The sequence below is a fragment of the Hydra viridissima genome, unplaced genomic scaffold (genome assembly GCF_058129835.1).
Source record: "Hydra viridissima isolate aposymbiotic clone 2 unplaced genomic scaffold, HvirCarnegie_v1 scaffold_7, whole genome shotgun sequence".
In the NCBI taxonomy this organism is placed as follows: domain Eukaryota; kingdom Metazoa; phylum Cnidaria; class Hydrozoa; order Anthoathecata; family Hydridae; genus Hydra; species Hydra viridissima.
The window spans coordinates 1,930,693-1,958,333 of NW_028324306.1; the positions used below are offsets into that span (position 1 = coordinate 1,930,693).

Sequence of the window (27,641 nt, forward strand, 5' to 3'; positions counted from 1 at the left end):
GTATTCTTGTGTTGTTTGATTTACTTTTTTTGATTTAATTTTAAGAAGCTGTTTTTCTTCCTAACTTATATAATGTTAAGTTGACCAAAATTACAGATTTTTCTTCCTATCAAATGATGAACTTTTGGAAATTCTGTCTGAAACTAAAGATCCTCATCGTGTTCAACCACATTTAAAAAAATGTTTTGAAGGCATATCTAAGCTTAAGTTTACTGAGAATCAAGAAATTGTCGCTATGATAAGTGCTGAGAAAGAAGTAGTTTCTTTTTCAGAAATTATTGTACCTGCTCAAGCAAAGGTTTGTATTTTCTTTTAAACAACTATGATTGTCTGCTATTCAACTGTTAAATTAAAAAAGTTGATAAATAAAACTGAATTGCTAAAAGGCGAAGTAAAACATTCAAATTCAGACTTTTGGTCATTATGTCAAGTCATACTTTGACTATTTAGAGAAGTTGCTATTAAATTAATTTTGACATGATAGATTATGAAAAAATGTAACTTTAACGGACTGTCATTATTCTTATTGCAATTTTCTACATTTGAATAATGTAGATATGTTCTTTTTAATACCCTGAAAATATATCATTCTTACAATTATATACTTATTTGATTCCACAGGGCATGGTAGAGAAATGGCTTTTACAAGTTGAAAGTATTATGATATTGAGTTTACAAAAGGTTGCAGATAATGCTCTTAAAGCATATCCCTTAACATCTCGTGATAAATGGGTACAAGATTGGCCAGGGCAGGTGAGTTGTTGTCTGGGGAGCTTTAAATTATTTTTCTTTTAAAGGGGTGTTCTTGTGTATCCTGAAAATATTTAACAAAATGGTTTGTTGGTAGAAGTTGTAATTTGAAGTTATGTAACAGAATGTAGAAATTATTGACATTTAAGCCCTGTTCAATGCAGAGAGTTATGGACCTGAATTCCTTCAGTATTCAACTTTACCAGTATAAGCACACTATTTCAGTACATGCTGAAATGCTCTGTTTTTACATTCTTCATCTTCAAAGTATTTGATTGTTGACTTTTAATCTTGATTAATGCTCAAGAAAAAGTAAATAATCATCTTTGCATCATCTTTACTCTTTTTTGACTCTGTGCTGGTTGCAGTTGTAAATCAGCTATGATTTGACAAATTAGTAGAGCTTGATAATTCAAAAATGATAAAAAGTAATTTAGTGCTTTAGACACATGTGTTATTTGAACATTGCATAATTAAACCTTGATCGTGGTTTAAATAAAAGTCAGCAGTATTAACAATTTTATAACAATAGTCGTTCATAGAGTATGCAAATGCAAATTATTTCTCCTCAAAATGTTATTAATTTTATGCTAAATATTGTGCCAGTAATATGAAGTAGAATTTACACTTCCTAAATTCATCTTTCATTTAATTTTTTTTTAAAACTATATTCAGGTAGTAATTGCAGTTAGTAGTATTTATTGGACAGCAGAAGTTAGTGAAGCAATACTCAAACCTAATGCTCTTTTCAGCTATCTTAATAAGTCCAATAATCAAATTAACAAACTTGTAGAGCTTGTACGAGGGAAGTTAGAAAAAGGAGTGCGACTTACTCTTGGTGCTTTAGTAGTTATCGATGTTCATGGTAAAAACAAATTATTGCTTTTATTTTTGTGAGCATTTTATTGTGTTATTTCAGTTTTTGAAATTTTAATTTTAAATTTATTTGTTTGAAAATGTTATTAAAACATGTTTCAAGTTAGTAAAAATTGTTAGTTACAAATTGATATAATATAAATAAGTTTTAAATTAACTGAAATATAATCCTAATATTAACGTACTCCTGATATAAAGTGGCAGAAGTAAGTGTTTGTGCATTCAATGAATTCTTTCAAAACTGTTGTACACAAAGACATCCTTGAAAAAAATAAATGTGTAAATGATAAAAATCTAAAGATAATAGTGTCAAGATTTTGCATTAAAGTTTATATTTGAAAGCAATATGAATACAGATTTCTAAAATATAATGTAATAAAGGCATAGGAATAAAGCGTTTATACATTAATATTTTACTTATGTATGATGTTCATATAGCAGTATAGTTAATTAAAATTTTTCTGGATATCCTTTGGAATCGAAAACTTTTTGAAGACATCTTGACATTGACAAAACTAAATCTCATGTTACAGTTTTTAAAGAAATGAAGACATTCCTTCAATTCATTTTTGTTTTTAATTTCAGCTCTTTGAATTATCCAGTTCTTCTCAAATGTGCTCAATGGGGTTTAAATTTGGTGATTGTGGGGGTGTATAGAGTAAATTAGGGGTGTTATAAAATGACAGTTACTTAACTATATGTACTGTATGTTTTGGGACTTGCTTGAAGTAAAATCAATCTTGCAATTCATGTTTTTTTGTGCACAAATAAACTTTTTTCTTAAAACACCCATGTATTCTATTTACTTTTATCACTCTATAACCTCTCAATTATTTTTCATTTCAAAATTTAATTGGTTTCTTTAGAAATGTTTTAGCAAACTCTAGTCTTTTATGTTGTTTTATTCACACAACTAATAAAAGTTTCTTTGAAAAGTACATGCTTGAAATCCAACATTTTTTATTTTGCTTCTTATTGCCTTTGGTATTACAGATCTTCCTGTAGCATTTACCAGATGAGATGCAATTGCTGTAGAACTTTCAAATCATTGTAAAACTTTCAAATTTTTATTTCTTTAAGTATAAAAGGATTGTTTTGTTCATTTAACTAAGATGATCTACCTGATTTATACTTGTTTTCAATTGATTTTCATTTATGTATTCTTTTACTATACTATGAACTGCTTTTCATTGACTTAGAGTAATATAAGCAATATTTTTTAATGACTTGCCTTCATTATAAAATGTCATTACAATTTATTGTTTTTTAGCAGTTGTTTCTTTACATTTTGGAGATCTTTTCATTGCAAGATTTTTGAATAAAATAGTTTTGCATCATAAATTACTTAGGAATATAGAGTTCAGCTCAAAACTATAGAATGAGATAATTCTGTGGTATTTCACCTAAATGTGAACTGTATGAACATTTTTTTCCTACACCTTTATTGTATTATTTTAAAAAATCTGTTCATTTATCATTTTATACATATTACTTTCAAAACAAAAATATTAATGTAAAAACTAGACACTATTTTCTTTTCATTTATACATTTTACATATTTATTTTTACAAGCATATGTTTGTGTACAACAATTTTTAGAGAGTTTATTGAAGATAAGAAAACTTATTTCTGCCACTGTATATACTTTGTTTCTGTGTTTTTCAAATAAATTTTTTTGTTTACTTTCTTTCAAACTACAAATTAAAAGTTCATTGTAAATTTTTTTTGTAAAAGTTTAAAAGCAAGAGGAGTAAAAATATTATTAATTTATGTTTCAGCCCGTGATGTGATTGAGATGATGGTGAAGAATAACATCAATGACCCAAATGATTTTCAATGGGTTGCACAGCTTCGCTATTACTTTGAAGAAGGATTAATTGCTGTCCGAATGATAACAACTACAATAATGTATGGGTATGAATATCTAGGAAATTCTGGAAGACTCGTCATCACTCCATTGACAGACAGATGCTACAGGTAAACTTATCCAAGCAATTTTACACATTAGTTTGAATGAATGAACTAGTAAACATAATCAACATTTTTTTATTATCACATATATTATTTTGAATGATGAATTAGTAAATAGGAGCAATATGTATAATATTTTAGAACTTTAATGGGTGCATTAAAGTTAAATTTGGGTGGGGCTCCAGAGGGTCCTGCAGGAACTGGAAAGACAGAAACAGTAAAGGATCTTGCTAAAGCTGTTGCAAAACAGGTTGGTATGCTTTATATTGTGCTTGCCTTATAAGAAAATAAGCTAGTAGTTATTTTGACTGTTTTTTTAAATTTTAGATATAGTTCTAACTGTTGTCATTATTATTAGTCATTCATTTACCTTTAGTGTGTAGTTTTTAATTGCTCTGATGGATTAGACTTTAAAGCCATGGGAAAGTTTTTCAAAGGCCTTGCTCAAGCTGGTGCATGGTCATGTTTTGATGAGTTCAATAGAATTGAATTAGAGGTTTAGTTTAGTGCTGTTAAATTTAATTGCATTATCTTGGATTTTGCATATTGTTGCAACTTTTTATTGTAAACCTTAATTCAAAATTTACATTTTCCAGGTACTGTCAGTTATTGCACAACAGATTTCTACCATTCAAAATGCTATAGCTGCAAAATGTAAAACATTCATTTTTGAAGGTACTGAATTGATGCTGAATTCCACATGTTCAATCTTTATAACTATGAACCCTGGATATGCAGGGCGACAAGAGCTTCCTGATAATCTTAAGGTATGTGGTAATGAAAGTACTTTATTCATACCTATTTTTGAGTTATATTCTTTGCTTTGAAATTGATATTTTTATCAAAGTAATCTTTCTTTTAGATTTTGTTCAGGACAGTGGCAATGATGGTACCAGACTATTGTCTTATTTCAGAAATTTCACTCTACTCAATGGGCTTCATTAATGCTCGAGTGTAAATATTTGTTTTACCGTTATTAGTTTATTAATGGCTAAATTTATGTTAAGGTGTTTCACAAAAATGAAAGGTGTAATTTCACTCATTGTTGCTGGACTAACTTAGAATTATGCTTAAAACATTTGGTTAATTGATTAACATTTAAGTTCAATGTTCCAAAGTTTTTATTTCTGTTTTTTATGTTCAATTCTGGTAGTGTAAGAAATTAAAAGCATCAAGTTAGTAGTCAAGAAATGTAACTTGGTGTAGTAAGATGTTATAAGAATGAAATAATTTATTGCTTGGGTAGGATTAGTAGAACATTTAAATTAAGTTTAAAACATGATATTTATCAAATCAAAATTCAGTTTCGTGTTAGTTTCTATCTGGCAGTCTGAATTTGAGACATTTAGCATTTTACAATTTCTACTTTTGAATGTTTATTGTTTATCATATAAGTTCTATCCACAGCAGGTGCTTCTTAGCTTCAAGAACCTGTACTTTATGATGAGCAACAATCTGAAGTAGGCACTGTTTTTGCTCTTCAGTTCAGCTGATTGAAATCTCGGATCAGTTTTACCCCTTCTTTACAACATCATTAACAGACCAGTAACTGTGAACTGTTAGAGTTTTTTGAAGCACAGGATTGTGAACTGATATTTTTAAATTGCATGCGTTGACTTCAAGACATTTTTCTTAGAATTGCTTGAATATACCTATCACTGGGGCACTTCAATGAGCAAACAACATGTTACAACACACCAGAAAAAAGGTTTTATGTGCATGGTTGTGGTAAACTAGTGACAAAATGACTTTACTATCCTATTGCACTGTCAGTGGCTCATCATTGTCAGTGGCTTATCATTGGAATTAAATTAATTTTTTAGTCTCTTAACAACTATTGCGTAGTCATCAACTATATCAATTTGAATTGACACTTGACTAATGTTAAAAATTTTTAATTTTGTGGTTGTGGCTTTGAGTTGTGGCTGCAATCAGATAAGTAGCATCATGATCACTTTAATCTGCTCAATCAAATGTAGATGCTTTAAGTAGTGAAGCTAGATGTTTAAGTGGTTTCTCTATATAGAAAATATATGACCTTAATGATAATTAAATTAGCAAGAAACACACAAAAGAATAGCTGATGCTTTATAAATCTTTTTAAGGATAAATGTCATTTTTGAGTCTTTTTCGCTATATATTTTATTACAAGTTACTATTAATGTACTTAAATCATTGACATTAAGTGGTTCAAAAGTGTAAGCAGAGTAGTGAAAAAAAAGCAAATAAAATGATCAGCTGTATCCTGGTTCCTGCCTCTTGAAATTATAACCTGATCACCAATATTCACATGCATATAAACAAGAACTCATTTTAAGCAACCTCAAAATGAGATAATGCTTAAACATTTGTAAAATAAAGGGTAAATGAAAAAGGATTGCCATTTAAATTTCGATTTATTTTAATATTTTGCACTGTTTTGTGAATCACCCTACTGTATTAATATAGTAAAACCATTCTTTTCAAAAGTTTAATTCTTATGTCAATAGCAAGCATTTGAAGTTAATGAATTTACAATTTGTTTTTACTAGAATGGCAGTAAAGATTGTTGAGACATACAAGTTGTGTTCTGAACTTCTTTCGTCTCAGTCACATTATGATTATGGTATGCGAGCTGTCAAATCTGTGCTAACTGCAGCTGGGAATTTGAAATTGAGGTATCCCAATAATACTGAAGAAGATCTTATCCTCAGAGCCATTCTAGAAGTGAACTTAGCCAAGTTTTTGTCACAGGTGTACAGAGCTTTAAATGACATCTTTCTATAATAAATAATAATTTATTTTTTTTAAATTGCTAAAATTAAAAAGTTTGTGTAAAACATTCAGAAGAAAGTTTTATGAAATCAATTAACAGTTTTTAATTTTACAGGATGTACCATTGTTTGAAGGAATTATATCTGATCTTTTCCCTGGAACATCCTGGCCAACTCCAGACTATGGAAATCTTATGGGGGCAATTATTAGTAATTGTAAAAATGAAATGTTGCAGCCTACAGATTGGTACATAAAGAAAATACTCCAGGTTTGCTCATCTTTCAAAATTTTTTAATTTATTCTTTTTTGCATTTCTTTTATAAAAAGTTAAATGTTTTGATAAAAACTGTGATTCTGAAGTTCTATTTGTTTAGATTTATGAAATGATGCTTGTGCGCCATGGTTTTATGATTGTAGGAGAACCTCTCGGTGGAAAAACCCATGCTTACAAGGTCTACATTATGGAATTTTTGTTGAGTCTTTGGATAGTTTTAAAGATAACCTAAAACATTTGAAATATGAAATCATTTCATGCATAAAAGTTCTAAATATTTATGAGCTTAATTGTGGTTGTTAACTGAAAAGATTTTTTATATTATGAATTGTTTTTTTCAGATGTATAAATTTCCCTTCTCTGTTGTTACATATATATACAGTGTTTATAGCACTCCAGAAGCTATTTGTAATTAATAAGGTTTTCAGTTCTCAGTTTTAATTTTGCTCAGTTTTAAAGCTAAAGATCATTTTTTAATGCTTAAAGTCAATCTTAAAATTTCCTCAGATTTTAGCTCAAGCAATGTGCGATTTAGAAAAGTCACAAATACCAGATTACTTTAAGGTAAAATGTTTTAATGAATTTTTAACTTTATTTTGATAAGTTACATTGTAACATTGCACAATGCAGCTTTTTAAATCCTTCTTGCTGTTAATTTTTTTCAGAAACTTTTCTCAACTACTGTTAATCTTTCTATCATTTACTGTCATTTTACTTTGTTGATTAAATCTGTAGGTGAAGTTTAAAATTATAAACCCTAAGTCTATAACATTGGGGCAGTTGTATGGCAGTTTTGATCCAGTTTCTCATGAATGGTCTGATGGTGTCCTTGCTGTTTCCTTTCGAGAACAAGCAGTATCTACAACTGATGAACACAAGTGGATTATTTTTGATGGTCCAGTAGATGCAGTATGGATAGAAAATATGAACACAGTACTAGATGACAATAAAAAGGTAAATATTGTAATAATTTTGTAATTTAAACACCAAGTATTGCTAAGTATATACTTACTTTATATTGATACTTAGAATAAGTTAACCTATGAACATGTTTCAAGTTAAAATACATATTCCAATCTTTGAAGTTGAAATAGTTCTTACTAGTTTAAAAGCCAAGATGTAGCTTACTTTTTAGTTTTTTATTGCTTTTTTATTTCTTTTTCAAATGATGCAAGAACATAAATAAATGTTTGAAATAATGCATTTAGTTATGTTTAATGAGTGGGGAAATTATTCAAATGAATGTTAAACAGAGCTTAATATTTGAAACTGCTGATCTTGAGCAAGCATCACCAGCTACAGTTAGTCGTTGTGGTATGATATATCTGGAGCCTCATCAGGTTTGTTAGGAATGCTACTATAAGTATTCTTTTAAAATTCTAAAAATGCAAAGTTTAATTTAATAAACTATTTGTACTAATAGTTTAAGTGTCAACAGAATTTATGCCTCCTACTTTACTAACGGTGGATTTTTTTACATTCTGGTATAAAAAAAAATCAAGTAAAAGTTAAAATTGTATTAAAATATTGCAGTCAAAGTATATATATTAAAATGACGTCTTAATTTTTCAATTTTCTTAGCTTTTATTGTAAGAGTTCAAATGCTTTAAATTATTTATACAGCTTGGTTGGGAGCCATTTATGACTTCATACTTGCAAAAATTGCAAGAATGTTTAAACAAAGAACAGATGGAACTTGTTCAAGACCTTTATAAGTGGTTAATACAGCCTTGTTTAGGTAAAGAAAATATTTTTGTGAATTACTTTATATATTTTTAAAGCCTTCCCCATCATAACTGCATAAGATTGAACAATTTCAATTTTTTACAGATTTTTTTTGTTAAAGATGAACCTTTTTATTTCAATTATGCATTGATTTTCAAAGTCTCCATATTTATGTAATAAGAATGATTTTTTTAGAAAATTTTATATCAAGTAAATAATATAATTTATATTTTGCTTCTCAATTAGATTACATTAAAAACAGTTGTCGATTATTATGTCCTATGTCAAACATGTTCTTGGTTAAAAATTTCATCAAGCTATACACATCATTGTTAGATGATATTAGTCAAAATAAAGAATCAGAAAATATGATTAAGTATTCCTCTAGTCAGGTTTGTTTTAAATAGTTAAAAGTTTCTGCTTCTAAATATGCATGTTGCAGTTTTTGACTTTTACTTAATAAACTTGTTGCTTTTACTTTCACAATTATTGGTATCATTGTTAGTATTTATCATTGTCTATGCTGCCATTAACATAATTGTTAATGGCGTATCATCACCAAATTACTTTTTTTTTAGTAAAGTAACTCTTCTAAATTCGTTTTATAAAATAAGTCTTGCAGTATGATAAAAAGACAAAAGTTTCTTGAAAAATTACATTTTAATAATAGCCATGTCTTTTAGGTATTGTCTTGGTTAGCAAGCTTATTTGTTTTCTCTATTGTTTGGTCTCTTGGTGCACTCATAGATTCAAAGAGTAGAATAATATTTAGTGAATTTTACAGAGCTCTAGTATCTGGACAAGATAAAGAATATCCAAAGCCAAAAAATATAAAACTTGCAAAAGTATATATTTCATTTACTTAGAATTTTAGAAATACTTACTTTTTTTGTACTGTTCAAAATACTTAACTTAAAAAGTACGCTCTAAAAAAAATATCTTTTTTTATAATTTATGATTTCCATATTTACAGAGCAATCTTTTTCCTGATGCTGGATTAGTGTATGATTATGTGTTTCTTAAACAAGGAAATGGCTTATGGCTTCGTTGGATGGAGGTGATAGACAAAAGCTCTCTGGTTATTCCTCACAATGCTCAAGTAAAATTTTTTTCAATGATCTTTTTTTTAAACTTAAGTTCATTTTTCATAGCAATTAGTTTGTAGTTTTTCTGGCTATTGTTTCAAATGTTAATTGTTTAGGTCTCTGAGCTAATAATTGACACTGATGAAACAACAAGACAAATGTTTTTTTTGGATTTATTTATTAAGCAAGAAATTCCTTTAATGTTCATTGGTAATACAGGAACAGGAAAGTCTGCAATTACTAACAGTTATATGATCAAACTTCCAAAAGAAAAGTATACAATAAATTTTTAACATTTCTCTTAGTTTGCTTCAATTTTTTTTGTATTAAAAAAAGTAACTAATGTTGATTAAAAATATACATAAATTTCTATTTTCAAAGGTATATTCCTATAAATATCAATTTCTCTGCAAGAACTAGTGCCCAGCAAACTCAAGAGATTATAATGGCAAAGCTGGATAAGTAACAATAATAATACTTTATATTATGATGCAGCAATTTGATACAAAATTGTTTTGTTTTATTTGTAAAAGATTTTTTTAAGATTTAAAATTTGGATAATTTATCATATTAAAGTTTGTATAATTTATCATACTTTTTGTATAATGCACCATGCTGAATCATACTTTTTATACTTAATGGTTAAAAGTTTTTTCCATATCTTGAATGTTTTACTTTACAGACGACGAAAAGGTGTTTTTGGACCACCACCTGGCAAAAAATGTTTAGTGTTTATTGATGATATAAATATGCCTGCTAAAGAAAAATATGGTGCTCAACCTCCAATCGAACTGTTAAGACAGGTGTTATATTAAAAATAGTGCTGCTTATTTACACTTATGTTATAAATTTTATATGCTTAAATTAAGTTCTTACAGTATGTGTGTTTGCTTATATTTTTTTTCCAGTGGATTGATCATAAGAACTGGTATAATTTGAATGATACATCAGCTATAGTTTTAGAAGATATTGTAAGTTAAGTTAAAATTATTTTTTTTTAATATTAAAGTTTTGATGCTTTAAACTCTAATTAGTATTCTCCTTTTTCTATTTAGCTGCTCATTTCAGCCATGTGTCCTCCTGGTGGAGGAAGAAATGAAATCTCAAGTCGCTTTATGCGTCACCTAAGTGTTATTTCTGTTTCAGATTTTGATGACAGTACACTCTCAAAAATTTTTTCATCTATATGTGATTGGCATTTTGGAAAAGGTTTTGAAGCAGAGTTTCTTCGACTTGGAAAAGTAAACAAACTATTTTCTAAAATTTGTTTTACAGTGTTTGTAAAATATTAAATAACTTACTGTTTTGATTTTTAGATTGTTGTCACTGCTACAATGCAAGTTTACAAATCTGCCATGGTCAATTTTCTTCCTACACCTTCTAAATCGCACTACATGTTCAATTTACGTGATTTTTCTCGTGTTATAAGAGGCATTTTATTAGTGCCTTATACCCACTTGCAAGATACAAATAAACTTATTAGATTATGGGTTCATGAAGTCTATAGAGTTTTTTATGACAGACTGATTGATGATTCTGATAGGTTATTTTTCTTTGATTTGATTACTGAGACCACAAAAAAGCAGTTTAACAAGGAACTTAGTGTTTTATTGAAACATCTTGCCCCTAATGAACCATTCACAGATTCAAGTATTCGATCATTGTTTTTTGGAGATTACATGTTTACCAATTCAACTGATAAAATCTATAATGAAGTAACAGACCTCGGTGCATTAACTACTCAAATGGAAAAGTATGTATTTTAATATTTTTTTGGACTTGGTTTAAATTTACATTTTGAAAGACCAAAAAATATGAAAGATTTTTTTGAAATCTTATTATTCTTTTATTTTTCGATTTATTCTTCAGCTTCTTAGATGAGTATAATCAAATGAGTAAAACTCCTATGTCACTTGTTATGTTCAAATTTGCAATAGAACATGTCTCAAAAGTGTCTCGAATTTTGAAGCAACCAAATGGCCATGCATTATTAGTTGGTAATTTTTACTTCAAGTTTGTTATAAAAATTAAATTTGAAGATAATGCGAACCATTAAAAGTAATCTTTTAAACATTTTGAATTTAGGCATTGGAGGTAGTGGGCGTCAAAGTGTAACTAAGTTAGCAACTGCCATGGCTGAGCTTGAGTTATTTCAAATTGAGATTACTAAAAGCTATTGCAGAAGTGATTGGCATGATGACCTTAAAAAGGTTGCTTTTTGTAAAAGAAAATTTACGTTCATAATTAAAGTCTACATGCTTTTAATTAAAATTGATGAATTACTGTTTTTTTTGTTTTTACTTTATTTAGTTACTGATTTTGTCTGGCGTTGAAGTCAAGCCCACAGTTTTCTTGTTCATTGATAATCAAATAAAAGAGGAGTTGTTTGTGGAAGACATTAACATGATTCTAAATACAGGTGATGTTCCAAACATATTTGCAAGTGATGAGAAAGCTGAAATCATTGATAAAATGCAAGTCATAGCAAAATTGGAGGCAAGCTTTAGGTTTTTTTTTTGTTTAGTTTAATCCATTTTGTTTTGTTTAGTTTTATACATTTTTCTTTATATACAACTTTTGTTTGTTGAATAAATTTGATGGGTTTTGTTAGTCTATCAGTTTGTTATTTATATTCTGTTAAGTTATTTAACTCAACAGAATATAAATTATGTTTATTTGTAAAAAATATCTTTAAGTTGTTTTTTAAATTATTTATTTTTAGGGAAAAAAAGTTGATGCTACTCCATTAGCAATGTATAATTTTTTCATTGAAAGGGTAAAAGCAAATCTTCACATAGTATTAGCTATGAGCCCAATTGGTGATGCTTTTCGTAATCGTCTAAGAATGTTTCCTTCTCTTATTAACTGTTGTACTATCGATTGGTTTCAGGTATTTCTGCTGCAATTGTGCATAATCTTGTTTTGCTAAAAGATTTTTAAATATTGTCAGTTTTTTTATTCATTTCATATTTTGCTATTATTTCCTGCTTCCCAATACAAAGTAATGGGAAGCAGGAAATAATAGAAAAATATCAAATGAATAAAAAGAATTATTTAAGGCATTCACTAAAAATATGCGTAAATTTTTACACACACTAACCTTTTGTTAGGCTTGGCCTGATGATGCTCTGGAGATGGTAGCAAAATCATTTTTAAAAGATATTAATATGGAGGAGAGCTTGCAGAATGCAGCAATCCTAATGTGTAAATCTTTTCATAAAAGTGCCTACAGACAGTCAGAGAGGTACGTAACCTGTTTTACCTGCTTTCAAAGATCTTTTACATTAATCTTATTTATGAAACTAATCAATTTGTAATTTTGAATTTTACTTGTGAAACTATTATAATTTTCAGGTACTTGCAAATAATGAGAAGACACAACTATGTAACACCCACTTCTTACCTTGAGCTGTTACATACATTCAAATCTTTGCTTCATGTCAAGCAAGAAGAGGTACGATCACTCAAAAGTCGTTATGTTATTGGTTTGGATAAGCTTCAGTTTGCAGCATCTCAAGTTAGTATTATGCAAGAAGAGTTAATTGCACTTCAACCAAAACTTGTTGAAACTTCTGAAGAAACCAAAAGGCTAATGATTAAAATTGCACAAGATACTGTTGAAGTTCAGGCTAAGAAAGAGGTTTCCAAATACTTTTAAACCGTTTCCAGTTTTTATGAATGATGATTTTTCCTTAACATGATTTTAAAATGTGGTTTAATTTATGAGTAAGACATTTAATGAATTATATTTCTTTAGATGACTGCTTGTTAAGTAAGCTTTTTTCAAAGATTTATTATTTCAGATTGTGTCTGCAGATGAAGAATTAGCAAACAAATCTGCTGCTGTAGCTCAAGAAATTAAATCAGACTGTGAGAATGATCTTGCGGAAGCCATACCAGCTCTTGAAGCTTCAATTAATGCGTTGAACACTCTTAAGCCAAGTGATATTAGTCAAGTTAAGACAATGAAAGTAGGTACTTTAAAGTCTACATATCTATTACTTTCATCATGCAGTCTAAAAGTTGTTTCGATATTCTTGTTTTAATACTCTGCCTGGAGCTTTCTTAGAGTAAGGTTAAGGCTATTTAATTACTTTTTTTCATTCATACTTTCCTTGGTTCCTTGTTTCTTTAGAATCCTCCTAGCATTGTGAAGTTGGTTATGGAAGCTGTGTGCATTATGAAAGGCATTAAACCAGACCGAAAACCTGATACATCTGGTTCTGGAAAGATGTTGGAAGACTTTTGGGGACCATCTCAAAAAATTCTCAGTGATTTAAAGTTTTTAGATCAATTAAAATCTTTTGATAAAGATAACATTCCACCAAGTATTATGAAAGTGATAAGAACTAAGTATGTTTTTTAGAATGCATTTTTTATTTTTTCAATTTTAACAAAGGAACTTTTTACTGATTATTATGGTTCATGCAGTTTTAAAATGAGACTTTATTGTATAAAGGTTGTTAGAAAATGTAGCTTCTTTTAGATTTTCAATTAAAGTTTTGTATTTTTGAAATATTTTGAATAAAGTGCATATGAATATTTGTGACAGCTGTTGTTAAAAGATTTTGTAGTTATAGGTGTGGGTTTATAACAAAAAGAGGAAATATTTTTTAAGTTAGAAGTGAGTTTTATCTAAGCTAAGTGGCTATAAATAATTTTTAGGTATATCACAAATGATCAATTTGAACCAGATATAGTGAAGCAAGCTTCTGAAGCTTGTGAGGGTCTTTGCAAATGGGTACGAGCTATGGAGGTGTATGACAGAGTTGCCAAAGTAATCTTTTATAAAAGTTAATTTCTATTGTTTTAAAATAAAAGTATTAATAAAAATAGAATCTTTTTAGTGTTTTTTTAGATTATTTATCTTGGATTTTAGAGATATGATAGTTGAGAGAAATATTTGTGACAAAATTTATATTCAAAAAATGTAGTCTGTAAATTAGTTTCTATTGAGCACAATTATAATTTTATATTGAATCTCAGAAAAAAATTTGGTTGTCTGTAATCTTGATAATGTATATCTCCATATGATATCATTTATCCTATTTAAATCAATTTTGGAACACTTAAATAAGTTGTTGTAATAAAGTAAATTATCTTCTAAACTTTAATTAGTTGATAAAAGTTATTCTTACTTTAATATGAGATTAATCTAACTCTTGATATTAAGTCAATTTTACAAATATACTTTCAGTATAGCACTTCAGGTTTTTAAACTCTAAGGTATAAATTTGTTCAGGTTGTTGCACCAAAAAAGTTGAAGCTTGCAGAAGCAGAAGATGAGTTAAAAATGCAAATTACAAAACTCAATGAAAAACGCCTTGTTTTGAAAGAAGTAATGTTTTTTTTGTTTACAGGCTTGTCAGTCTAGAAATTAAAACCAATAGCTTGTAGAGTTATAATGAATCTAAAAATAATTGTTGTTTTAAACAGACAATTTAAACAGACAAAACAAAAATGTCTGTTTTGTCTGTTTAAATTATTTCTTTTGAAAAGTATTAAAAAAACTTAATTTTTTAGATTTAATTTAAATCTGTTAAAGGTGTCAGACAAGCTGCAAACTTTGCTTGATGAACTCAGCATGATGACAAAAAAAAAAGAAGATTTAGAAGCAAGTATTTTTCTTTGTGAAAGAAAGCTAGAGCGAGCAGAGAAGTTAATTGGCGGGTTAGGTGGTGAAAAATCTCGTTGGACAGAAACTACAGTTCATCTTGGTGAACTGTATGTAAAATAAACATTTATTATAAGATAAAGTTTAATATGACTATTAATATTCTTAACAAATTATCTTTTAAATCTTTCTGCATTGCCTCTGACAATCTGGGGCAGTGGTAACTACAAGTTATTTGTTCTTTTTCAATATTTGTTAAAAAGAAAAATACTGATAAATTTTGATGAAAGTGGAAATAAATATTTTTGCCTCTGGTTTTTAGTTCCACTAGAATTACTGGCGATGTTTTACTGTCTTCTGCAGTTATTGCATACTTGGGTGCTTTTACAGTTGAATTTAGAAATGTTGCGTAGTTATCATCTTTTTTACTGATTTTTTGTGTGTATATAAAAGCCATTTTTTACATAATTTTTCATCTTACAAAGAGATGTTCAGGAATAACACAAACATTTATTTAGGAATGTATAGCTGAATGGTTAAAGATTTGTGCTAAAGTTAAAATTCAGTGTTCAGCAAACTTTACATTAACTTCGACCCTTGGTGAACCAGTAAAAATTAGAGAATGGCAGATTGCAGGACTTCCTGTGGATTCATTTTCTATCGATAATGGAGTTATTGTACACAATACCAGACGATGGCCTTTAATGATTGATCCTCAAGGTGTTTTCTTAACTTTCATTATTTTAAATCTTCAAGACAAATTTTTCCTCTTTCTTTTATTTTTATACATGAGAGTTTGTGTGAATAATATTTTATATGTGAGAAATCTGCAGACATTTAACATGCTGAAAGAGACATTTACATTAGATACACATAATTGTTTCTCTATGAAAAATATTTGCTAATGATTGTTTTGACTTTTTTTCAATCAGGTCAAGCAAACAAGTGGATCAAAAATCTAGAAAAGGCAAATAAGTTAGAGGTTGTTAAAATATCCAATTCAAGTTATGGACGAACCTTAGAGAATGCTATACAGGTTGTTCACTTACTAGTTATATTTGGTATTTTAGTAAGATTTAGTTTTCAGTAAAAGTTTCAATATTTTAAAATCATGGCAGCTATGAACTATTATTATTGGAACTATTACATATGCTTACTTTAGTTTGGACATCCTGTGTTGTTAGAAAATGTAGGTGAAGAATTGGACCCTTTGTTAGAACCTGTTTTGCTTAAGTCAACATTCAAGCAAGGTGGTGTGGAGGTAATATTGTCTGCCATTGTAGATAAAACTTTAAAGTACTTGAAAATTATTTTTAAAAAAATTAAGTAATTTTAAAATCTACTTGTCTAATTTTTATTTGGTTGTAAAAAATCTTCATGAATATTTAAGCATGCAAGATAATAAACTTTAATGTTGTTTAATAATTATATTTTCTTTTTCAACAGTATATGAAACTTGGTGAAAATGTTATTGAGTACTCAAAGGATTTCAAGTTGTATATAACAACAAGATTGCGGAATCCACATTACCTACCTGAAATTTCAGTAAAGGTGTGACTTTCAATTTTAATTAAAACATAGACTGAGATCACAAATACTGATGCGGCATATTGATAATGATTGTCACAGTGATTATGTTTTAAAAGTTTGTAAAATCTCAACCTTTTAAGTCCTTCTACATTAGTAACAGCTTTATTACCTAACCTTTACCTAATCTTTATTTAATATCATTATGGGCTTTTTTCTTTCTTTCTAAAAGTAAAAAGTGTTATTGTTTTAAAAGGAATTGTTCAACAATTATGCTGGTAATCACCTAGTTACTAAAAAAATCTATAGTCTTTCAAAGTATACGATATATTTTCAATAAACTTTTGATTATAAATTAGCATCTGTCATTGACATGTGTTTCTATAAATGCTGTATAAATCAGGTACTTCACACCAGCTGAAAAAGGTTTTTCATATTTTCTTATTGTCTTTAGGTTATATTGCTAAACTTTATGATTACACCTTTGGGCTTGGAAGACCAATTACTTTGTATTGTTACAGCCAAAGAGAAACCTGAATTAGAAGAAAAAAAGAATGTACTTGTGCTTGAGAGTGCAGCAAACAAAAAACAGGTAATACAACAGTAATTATAATTTTTTTTATCAAAAGGTTAACTAACATATAGTTGTTAAAGGTTTTTAAAAGTTAAGAATAGTTCTTCATTTTGAAAAATCCCTAAAAGAAAGGGATTTTTTAAGTATCTGTTTTAAAAAAAAAACTTTGAGTTTTTAACAAAAAAAATTGTTTTAATCATTTGTTTCATTTTAGCTCAAAGAGATTGAGGATAAGATTCTTTATGTACTTTCATCATCTGAGGTTAGTCATCACTCTTCTTTTCTATACTTACGTAAATTTAGTTCCTACAACCCAGAATATATATTTATTTATTTTTTTTATAAAATGAAGTTTAAAAATATTTTTTCATTTCATTTTATATTGATAATATGGCATGTGTTAAATAAGGCATTTGATAATTTATGTTATTTAGGGAAATATTTTGGAAGATGAAACAGCAATAAATGTCCTGTCATCATCAAAAGTTTTATCAGAAGAAATTAAAGAGAAGCAGGTATAAAATGTTAGTTACAGAAATTTAAAATACAGTATCTCAAGTTAGAGATAATATCTTCTTTTTCTAAAAAAAGATAAAGCTAACTAGACCTTATTTAAAGCATGCTTGTAATTCTATGCATAACTTAAGTAATGTGACTGATTAAAGAATGCAAACAAAAGTGCTCTTTTTTTTAGTTAAAAGTATAACATTAATTAAGCTTAGCATTAAACAAATGATAATAGTAAGAGCAAATCAATTGCAAGATGCAAAAATATCATTCAAGTGTCAAAAATCAATTCAGTAATTATGTCTGAGTTGGGTCTAACTACTAGAGAGATGTGAATCTATTGGTCTTAATCACTTATGTGTGGTTTATCTTTTAAAGAATTATAAAGAGATAGGGTCAGTTAGTGAGCAAAAGAAAACTGATAGACCAAGAAAATTTCAAGTTGTGCAATTTGAAATTTGATCTAAAACATGAAAAAAAAAAATACAACACAAAAAAGACAAGCATAATCAAATAATCTAGCAGCAAGTATTTTAGTTGATGAAACTTCTCTTTGGTCCGCTTCTAATGTGCTCAAGGCATTAATCAATAATGGTTATAACTGGCATACTGCAATCAAAAAACCAAGGCTTATGGCAAAAAGCAACTTTAAACTCAATTTGCTAAAGACAAAATATTATTACTTAGTGGTGGCAAATAGTATTTTTTAGTGATGAGATGAATTTTGAAGTTGATAATCATAAGAGTTGTGTTATGGTTTGTCAAAAAACCAGTGAAAAAAACAACACAGATTAAGTGCTAAAACAAACAAAGCAAGGTATTGGTTCAATTGGTGTGTGGGCTTTTATGTCATAAAAGTGTTGAGTTTTTTTACTTGTTTGATAGTAGATTTAATGCTAAAAGATACTTTAAAATTTTTGGTGATTATCTTTTACCATTCTGATTTATGCTTGGAAAACCAATTTAAGACCTCGTTTTTTAGCAAGATAAACCCCCCCCCCCCCCCATTTCTTTTATTAATAACTGTCCAAGGTTAAAACAAAAGAAAATTAACACAATGAGCTGGCCTGTAAACAGTCTAGATTTCAACTGCATTAAAAATAAATGGTTTTGTTGGACCAACAGCTTGCAAAGCAGCAATTATTCAACAAAGATGACTAAATTAAAAGTGTAACTCATCATTTCAACAACATTCCTCAAATTATTGTTCATAACTTGGTTTATAATATACCAAATCACATTGTGCTAATGTAATTAAAAAAAAATGGTTTTGATGTTGGTAATTTTGATTTTCCTTTTTTTTTTTATTTTGAAGTTTATATTTAAATTTTAAATTTTGATGCTTAATTTTTACTTTCTTTAATTTTTTTTCTACTATATTTTAATATTTATGTATGCAACTCATTTTTTTCAATTGTAATTAGTATAATTTCCATATATTGTATATATCTTTTTAAAGTACTTCTCTTCTATTTTCTAAATTATTTTTTGGATTTAAAACATTTAAAGTCTTATTTGAATTATTTGAATTTAAAATGAAAAACTAAAAAAAAATGTCTATGTGCTTAACTTAATAGCATAACTGTAATATGAAAAAAAGTTCCAGAAGTAGAACCCATTTACTCAGCAATCATTAATGCAAAAATTAACTTCTATTCTTTTTTAAGCTGTTCAGTATTATTTATTAGGCTTTCAAAATTTTTCTTAGGAAATTTAGGAATATAATTTCTTTATCAAATTTTTTTGAAAATAAAAAATTGTAGACATATTTGAAAGCCCCTCAAATCAGGGGCCACTTGGCTGCAGCCTACCTTGCCTGTGTATTAAGACAGCACTATATAAGGAGTATCCAGAAAAATCTTTTCATAAAAAGTTTATTTTTTAGACTTCCACTAAAGAAAATGTTAATTTGTATAGCACCAAAGAAATTAATTGTTTCTTCATAAGAATTCCTGAATGCCCTCCTAAAAAATCTAAAGATAGTTTTTAACAGAGGTTGTACAATTGCTTTTCTTACTCAATAGAAGGCTTGTGAATGCATATTGGCAAACTGACTCTGTTGTATTATTTTAGTGTCTTTGTGGCACTCAGGGCAGAACAATGTTCAGGATAAAAATAAACAATAATAACAAACCCAAATAATCAAAATCTTACTAATGTAGTTTTGTGTTATGGTTGGTGTGCATGGTCTGTATTCATTTTTTATTTTATTTGGTGCAAGATAAGATTTTTGTTGAAAAGTAGTGAAATGTTTATAAGTTTGAAAGAGTCATATAATTATAGAAATAATTTTGTACCAAATATAAATAGATTTGACTGATAGCCCAATTTTGGAATTTGATAATATAACAATTATTAGAATCTATTATTTTATTTAGATAGTATTAGAGAGCTTTTTATTTCAGGTTTGAATAAGTATTATCAATATTATGTATAGGAGTTATCAGCAAGAACAGAGAATGAGATAGATGATGCACGTAATGGTTACAAACCTGTAGCCTCACATTCTTCAATCTTATTTTTTTGTATATCTGACCTGGGAAATATTGAACCAATGTACCAATATTCTCTTTTATGGTTTATTAATCTATATATTTTGGTTAGTCAATTATGCTAATTAGTTTGCTATTCCATATTCTTTTTTGTTTTTTTACTTTTTATTTTACTATTACCAGAATTATGATTTGCATGATTCTTCTTTTTCTTTTATCATTTAAAAAATTCTTTTTATAATAAACTGTAATTTATTTCACAGTCCATTGAGAAAAGTCAAAAATCAGATAACTTGCATGAAAGAATTAAACATCTAAATGATCACTTTATGAAAAGTATTTACAACAATGTGTGTCGCTCTTTGTTAGAGAAGGATAAACTCCTTTTTTCATTTCTCCTTACAATCAATGTACTTAAAGCAAGGTTGGTTGTTTACTTTTTACATGTACTCGTGTGTGTGTATATTTACATATATGTATGTGTGTGTGTGTGTATATATATATATATATATATACAGTGGTGGTGTTCGAAATTTTCAACAACCGGTATGCTTAAAAAAAAGCTTTTAGATTTTATATATTTACTTTTACACATATAATTATTTATTTACATGAAAAAGAAACAATAATATTAAAATTCTAATTTGATAAGTTCCATATTAAATTTTGGTTTTCGCAAGGTGTAATGGGGGTTGCTTGTTGTACACGTGTATCACTTGCCAGATGATGTCCTTGTCGCAATCATAATTAAACAAATGGATTTTTATATAATTGGAAATTTATATAATTCATATAAAAAGTTACAAAAAGCGACAGTGAGTTATATTTGAATATTGAAATTAGTCTTTTGTACCACACACAAAATATAATTCACAATTTAATGTAAAATACATATCATATTATCAATTTATATAACTATATATCAACCGGTACGGAAAACTTTGAAAATTTTAACAACCGGTACGGTCGTACCAGCTGAATATCACCACTGTATATATATATATGTATATATATATATATATATATATATATATATATATATATATATATATATATATATATATATATATATATATATATATATATATATATATACAGTGGTGATATATATATATGTATAATATATTTTGTGTGTATGTATGTGGGTGTGTTCTTTATACAAATCCAGAGTTTTGACCTGATCCTCACCAAATTTCGCACACAGGCCTAATTTTTCCCAGGGAAGATTTAAGGCCAAGTTTGGATCCCCTAGACTACATGATCAGGATGCTTATGGCTGGAAACAAGTTCTAGCCCCCTTTGACCACTCCTTGTCCCCGTGTGGTGAAGGTGGAGAGTGGCAACTCTGTGGGGATTTGTCAAATGTGCTGAAATTTTGCACCTAGGGGTAACTTTACTCCCTGAATTCAATGGTTACATCCTTTTCCGGAATAGAAAGGAAAAGGATGTCACCATTTTGAGATGTGCAAGTGTTTTGTTTAAATGTTTCCTTTCATCTTCAAACAGAAAGGAAACATTTAAACGAAAAACTTGCACATCTTCAAAACAAAAACAGATAGATATGTTTTTCATTAAATAAACCCCCATAAAATGTCCTATTTTACTAAATATAAAGTTGTATTTTTAAAAATTTGTTAATTTTTTTAAAAGCTAATAGTTTTTTTAAATTTCCTGCCAAACCGTTGAATTTCCAGACAAATCCATTGAATTTTCCGCCAAAACACTCAACTCATGTGTGGGTTTCTTCAAGGCAGCCAATGGCATGATGCCTACAAGTTCATAATCAGAGCTGACAAAATGCCTGTTAGCCAACATCCTGCTGCTTCAATGGACCAACAATAAATGTGGTTACAATTATAATTGCTAGTAACCAAACAAACTCAAGAGATATTGTTCTTAAGAAACAAGATGGTTCTCTTCAGAAAATCAATGAGTTCCACAGGTCTTACGACTCTTTGCAATATCCTTTGACTAGCTGGAATACCCAGTGCAATGCGCCGGGTTTTCCAGATATATCAGATATAAAACTTTACTGTATTAATCAAAAATACATTTATAGCTATGTAGTCATGTTTTTGGGAACTAAACTACACTGTGGTAACTAAATGTTATTTGTTGGGAACTAAATACACAAAATTTAAAACTTTACTATTTTGATCAGAAATGCATTCGTAGTTATGTAGTCATGTTTTTAGGAACTAAACAATGATGTGGTAACTGACTTATGGATGCCCTTGTCTGGAAAAGGATGTCACCATTGAATTCAGGGAGTGAAGCTGCCCCTATGTGCAAAATTTTAACACATTTGACAAATCCCTGCAGAGTTCCCACACCCCACCTTTACCTCCTTGTTGAGGGCAAGAAATGGTCATAGGTGGCTGGAACTTGTTTCCAGCCATAAGCACCCTGAAAATGAAGGTCCAAACCTGGCCTAAAACCTTTCAGGTAAAAATTAGGCCTGTGTGCAAAATTTGGTGAGGGTAATTTAAGACTGTGGATTTGTACAAAGAACACATCCACATACATACAAACTTTGGACTTTATATATATATTTATTAGGGCTGTGACTTTTTAAATTTTTGTAAAATGATTAATTTCCTGTTTCATTAATCAATGAACTTTTGCTCCAAGATAATGAAAATGAGTTTTATTCTGCTTTTGCTTTTAAAAAGATCAAGCACAACACTATATTTCTAAAATGGTATATAAATAATAGTTGCGAGTGTTTTAAGTAAAAAATAAGTAAAAATCTCTGAAACACTCTAGCACTTTTTGAAATCTTCTAGAAGTTTATGGAAATTAGCAAGATTCATAGTATATAAGCTGTCTGATAGAGCAATGCTAATGATAATCATTGTTTTTGAGAAATATATTTAAGTATTATTTTCATTCATTGTTTCATATAAGAAAAGTACTTCCCCTACTGAAAGAAATCCTGTAAGATTTTATGAATCACATTGAAAAAGAAGAACTGTTCCACTTGAAGAAAAATCAAATTCCAAGTTGGTGACTATCTGTTTCTCAGGGAATCCATTACAGGTAGATGTGAACACATAAAGCAAATTGAGAAAAGAGTAACAAACTTATGGCAAAAGAAATTAAATTTTCTAAATTTATCAATTCAAATTGTGCACGTAAAACTGTTGCTAAAGGCTTAACACCCTTGATGAATACACATGAGATGAATAAAGATGATTTTACACTACAAATGTTAATACTGGAAGAAAGAGTGGGGTTGTCACTCAGTTATGAAGACTTTTTTTTTTTTTGAAAGAACCAGGAAGAACCATAATTTATCGGTTGTCAACACCATGTCCTTGACTGAGTTCTACATGCAGTAATTGATAAAGAACTTGGAGGATACAACATGTCACCAAACATTGAATATCTATATATTCTAGAACTTGTAAAGAACTTCAAACAGCTCAGGATGATTTTCAAGAATGGTAAAGAAGTGATTACTGAAACAGCAAGATGGCGTAATTACATGAAATTTCTATTTCATTTAACTCAAGTTTTCCAGTTTTTTGAAAACTCTGAAATATTTCCTAAAGTTTCAGAAAATACCAAACTTGAGTAGTTCAAGATGGAATTCCTGGGCAATACTAGCTCTTTTGGCATTTATTCTTCTACCAGAGAAAAAGAAATTAACCATCAAGACTGGAAACACCCAGAACAAATCAGTGTGTAGAATGGACACTCAAGTGTCTTCAAGAACTTTTCAAAATCTGTAAAAAGAAAGAGAACCTTCACCTTAAAATTATTTTGTCTAACAAAACATAACAGTTGTATACAATGCTTTAATTGGACTAAATACTTCACATTCTTTTTTGTTTTATGTAGTATCTTTTCATTCTTATAGAATTGATCTTATACTTACTTGTAATTTAGTAAGTTATGCTGTAACAATAAACTGTTAAATGCTTAAAAACTATGTAAGTACTTTCCATTTACAAAAATTAGAATTAAAAAATTTCTATCATAAAATTGTTTAATTCTTTATCCAAATGTGTATATGGTAAAATCAAATTTTTTGGTTTGTGTGTAAACTTTTTCAACAAGGAAATCAAATTAATGTATTTTTCATGAGTTTTGAAAAACTCATGAAAAACACATTAATTTGATTTAGATACTAAAAACACATTAATTATAATATATATATATATATATATATATATATATATATATATATATATATATATATATATATATATATATATATATATATATATATATATATATATATATATATATATATATTATAATTGTAAAGTATTTAATATTCAGTAGAGATAGATTCTGGCAAAATTATCTTACCAAATTTCATTTTTCCTGGATATCAAATATTTTAGCTAGGTTTCTCTGTAGTGGCAGGTTAAATTTTATGCTGCTTGAATCTGATGATATATAGTAAATTTAATGTCTATAAAATGTATAAAGTAGTTTAAGGTCAAAAATGAAATACTATTCTGTTTAGTTTTTAATTGAGCAAAGTTGTAAATTAAACAAAAGAATGAAATATATGAATTATTTAATGTTTGTAAGTGTTATGTTTTCCTTGTGTATGTTTTATGGAAAGCAAAGTTTAGCAATTTACACCAAAATACCCTTTACAGGATCAAAATAGAACTGAGAGATAAAATAACAGTAGTGTGCTTTATAAATTAATGATTAATAAACTTAATTAGTTAATAAACTTAAATGGCATACAAAATGTAAAAATAATTTTAAAATTTCTAATACTATTGCAACCTAAATAGTTTATTTTTACTTTTTTGTAATTCATTTTAAAAGTGTGACTAATTTTAAATACAAATGATAAAGTAAACTTAATTCATATTTTGCCTGATGTTCTATTACCAAAAATGTGGCTGGAAAGAATAGCTTTTTTCTTTTATAAGAAATGAAGTTGATGATCAAATGTGGCGGTTTTTTTTAACTGGTGGTGTTGGTTTGGATAATCCATATCCAAATCCATGTTCTTCTTGGTTGAATGAAAAATCTTGGGCAGAAATTGTACGTGCTTCCAATCTGGAAAAACTGGGTGGATTAAAAGATCGTGAGTATATTTTGGAAACTTTTTTATTAATGTTTTTAACTATTTTTTCTTACATTAAATATGAATGTTCTAATTGTTGTTCTAATAACTTATTGTTGTTTATAATTTTAACATTGTTTTTGTAACTGTTATAATTATTGTTTTAATTTATTTAATAATTATAAACATTATAGAAGTTGCTGAATTTTGGGGTTTTTTTTATTTCTAGAAATAAATGTCCCTGAATGGAAGTCTGTGTATGATTCAGCTGCTCCTCATCTTGAAAAATTCCCTGTTGGATGGGACAATCTAAAAGGGTTAGAAAGGTATTAATATATGTCAGTCATAAAATCTTAATTTTTCTGTTATTGTTTTTCCTCCTAAATGCCTTTGTATCTTTGTAGTGATCATTTAGTACTCTCATACTTTCGGCAAATCTTTTTCTTTTGTCTGTAAATAGACTTGCTGTGTTACGGTGCATAAGACCTGATAAAATTATTCCAGCTATACAGGTTAGTAAAATACAATTGGATAAGATTAGATTTATTTTTACTCTGTTGTCTTTTTGTTGTTACACCATTTATCACAGTTCTGTTTTTTCTTTAGGATTTTATTATCAGTAACATGGGTGCCTTTTACATTGAACCACCCAATTTTAACTTACCATTGAGCTTTAGTGATGCTAGTAATATTACTCCATTGATATTTGTTCTTTCTCCTGGTGCTGATCCTATGGCTGCTTTGAGAAAATTTGCAGAGGAAAAAGGCTTTGGTGGAGATCTGACTCAAAGTATTTCTCTTGGGCAAGGCCAGGTAGTTGTTTGTTTTTTTTCTTCTTAAATAAGAGTTGTACTTTCCTTTTTAACAATTGTTGGAAACAAAAAATTTGGTGTTCATCTTTTTAGTAATTGATGTTTAGGGTCCAATTGCATATAAAATGATTCAGCTGGCTTCAAAAAATGGCACCTGGGTTGTTTTACAAAACTGTCATGTGGCCACAAGTTGGATGCCAACTCTTGAAAAAATTTGTGAACTAGACATTAACTCTGAAAATACTCATCCTAATTTTAGATTGTGGTTAACAAGTTACTCTTCTCCAAATTTTCCAATATCTATTTTAGAAAATGGTATGTTTTTGGAGTGTAAAAAAATAAAAAGTGTTTTTTTTTAGAAAAAAAAAATTTTTTAATACATTTTTACAATAAATAGCAAAGTATCAAATCTTTAATAATGGAGCGATATCTGTAATCATAATATATTGTTAGCAGTTAAGATGTAAATGAATCAAAATTCAAATTGTTTTTAACTTTCTTAAGGTGTTAAAATGACAAATGAACCTCCCAAAGGAATAAGGGCAAACATACTTAGATCTTATACTAATGATCCAATATCAGATAATGAGTTTTTTAAAGGCTGTAACAAGGTGATCTTTTTGTTGCTGCTGTTTTTTATAGAAATGTTGTTTTATTTTGATATTAACTACCAAAAAAAAAATTACTTTTTCTCTTTGAATATTTACTGTCATTGTCACGTAAACTTGTCACCAAAAACTAATGGCTGTTATTTTAGTTTTTATTTCAACCTTTGTTTTATTATTAAAGTTGCTGCAATGGGAAAAGATGTTATTTGGCTTATGCTTCTTTCATGCTCTTGTTCAAGAAAGAAGAAATTTTGGTCCACTTGGGTGGAACATACCTTACGAGTTTAACGAATCTGATCTCCGTATCAGTATGAGGCAGTTGCAGGTGTCCTTTTTTAAAACTGATACTTTGTAAAACTGATTTTGATTTTACTATTGTTAACATAAGTAATTATGTTTATCTATATTTATGATTTAATTAATAGATGTTCCTCAATGATTATAATGTGGTCCCATTGGAGGCTCTGATTTATTTGTTTGGAGAATGCAATTATGGAGGGAGAGTTACAGATGATAAAGATCGACGTTTGTTGCTTTCACTACTTCAGAATTTTGTTTGTGAGCGTATATATTCTGTGGATGAATACAGGTAAAACTCCAAACGTAGTGTCTGTGAATTTATATTTAAAAACAACGGGGTTTGAATCGTTTTTTTCTTTATTTCTTTAATGTTTTTATATTAATGTATTGTCTAACAGTGCGTTTGTGTTCTATTAAATAAATTTTTGCATCTAGCTTTTCCCCAAGCGGTCTTTACTATGTTCCTAAAAAGAATGGTCTTGAAGCCTATGTTGATTATATAAGAAGTCTTCCAATAATATCTCACCCTGAAGTCTTTGGTCTTCATGAAAATGCTGATATTACCAAAGAACAAAAGGAAACTCAAGATGTAACACAATATTTATATATAATTTGACAATATTTATATATAATATTTATATTATTATATAATTATATATAATATAGTGACACGGTTTAATTTTTTGATAAAACTGTAGACTTTTTTTAGTTGCCTTATATGTATTTATTTATCA

At 28.3% G+C, this 27,641-nt stretch overlaps 1 protein-coding gene across 3 annotated transcripts in view; it reads left to right on the forward strand.

The window, feature by feature from the left end:
- LOC145184785 (dynein axonemal heavy chain 3-like) overlaps nt 1-27,641 on the forward strand; it is a 63,206-nt gene that overhangs the window by 32,709 nt on the left and 2,856 nt on the right. For 2 of the 3 annotated variants that reach the window (XM_090092839.1, XM_090092840.1), the window contains 54 exons: nt 97-298; nt 622-753; nt 1,426-1,615; nt 3,405-3,603; nt 3,739-3,847; nt 3,974-4,093; nt 4,194-4,364; nt 4,460-4,551; nt 6,129-6,330; nt 6,467-6,619; nt 6,726-6,803; nt 7,133-7,189; nt 7,361-7,579; nt 7,834-7,965; nt 8,249-8,363; nt 8,597-8,742; nt 9,034-9,195; nt 9,324-9,449; nt 9,552-9,709; nt 9,817-9,897; nt 10,118-10,238; nt 10,344-10,406; nt 10,491-10,676; nt 10,752-11,188; nt 11,305-11,432; nt 11,521-11,645; nt 11,746-11,931; nt 12,158-12,325; nt 12,546-12,679; nt 12,790-13,075; nt 13,239-13,406; nt 13,571-13,788; nt 14,101-14,212; nt 14,678-14,773; nt 14,981-15,159; nt 15,372-15,453; nt 15,568-15,769; nt 15,982-16,085; nt 16,212-16,310; nt 16,496-16,600; nt 17,031-17,168; nt 17,365-17,412; nt 17,585-17,665; nt 20,095-20,256; nt 20,413-20,573; nt 25,051-25,208; nt 25,417-25,513; nt 25,648-25,699; nt 25,794-26,000; nt 26,107-26,314; nt 26,504-26,610; nt 26,789-26,932; nt 27,033-27,196; nt 27,343-27,496. In XM_090092839.1, the coding sequence (XP_089948965.1) occupies nt 97-298; nt 622-753; nt 1,426-1,615; nt 3,405-3,603; nt 3,739-3,847; nt 3,974-4,093; nt 4,194-4,364; nt 4,460-4,551; nt 6,129-6,330; nt 6,467-6,619; nt 6,726-6,803; nt 7,133-7,189; nt 7,361-7,579; nt 7,834-7,965; nt 8,249-8,363; nt 8,597-8,742; nt 9,034-9,195; nt 9,324-9,449; nt 9,552-9,709; nt 9,817-9,897; nt 10,118-10,238; nt 10,344-10,406; nt 10,491-10,676; nt 10,752-11,188; nt 11,305-11,432; nt 11,521-11,645; nt 11,746-11,931; nt 12,158-12,325; nt 12,546-12,679; nt 12,790-13,075; nt 13,239-13,406; nt 13,571-13,788; nt 14,101-14,212; nt 14,678-14,773; nt 14,981-15,159; nt 15,372-15,453; nt 15,568-15,769; nt 15,982-16,085; nt 16,212-16,310; nt 16,496-16,600; nt 17,031-17,168; nt 17,365-17,412; nt 17,585-17,665; nt 20,095-20,256; nt 20,413-20,573; nt 25,051-25,208; nt 25,417-25,513; nt 25,648-25,699; nt 25,794-26,000; nt 26,107-26,314; nt 26,504-26,610; nt 26,789-26,932; nt 27,033-27,196; nt 27,343-27,496 (7,924 nt within the window). Of the gene's footprint in view, nt 1-96; nt 299-621; nt 754-1,425; nt 1,616-3,404; nt 3,604-3,738; nt 3,848-3,973; nt 4,094-4,193; nt 4,365-4,459; nt 4,552-6,128; nt 6,331-6,466; nt 6,620-6,725; nt 6,804-7,132; nt 7,190-7,360; nt 7,580-7,833; nt 7,966-8,248; nt 8,364-8,596; nt 8,743-9,033; nt 9,196-9,323; nt 9,450-9,551; nt 9,710-9,816; nt 9,898-10,117; nt 10,239-10,343; nt 10,407-10,490; nt 10,677-10,751; nt 11,189-11,304; nt 11,433-11,520; nt 11,646-11,745; nt 11,932-12,157; nt 12,326-12,545; nt 12,680-12,789; nt 13,076-13,238; nt 13,407-13,570; nt 13,789-14,100; nt 14,213-14,677; nt 14,774-14,980; nt 15,160-15,371; nt 15,454-15,567; nt 15,770-15,981; nt 16,086-16,211; nt 16,311-16,495; nt 16,601-17,030; nt 17,169-17,364; nt 17,413-17,584; nt 17,666-20,094; nt 20,257-20,412; nt 20,574-25,050; nt 25,209-25,416; nt 25,514-25,647; nt 25,700-25,793; nt 26,001-26,106; nt 26,315-26,503; nt 26,611-26,788; nt 26,933-27,032; nt 27,197-27,342; nt 27,497-27,641 lie in introns of those variants that run through there. The other variant, XM_090092841.1, reaches the window with a different exon arrangement.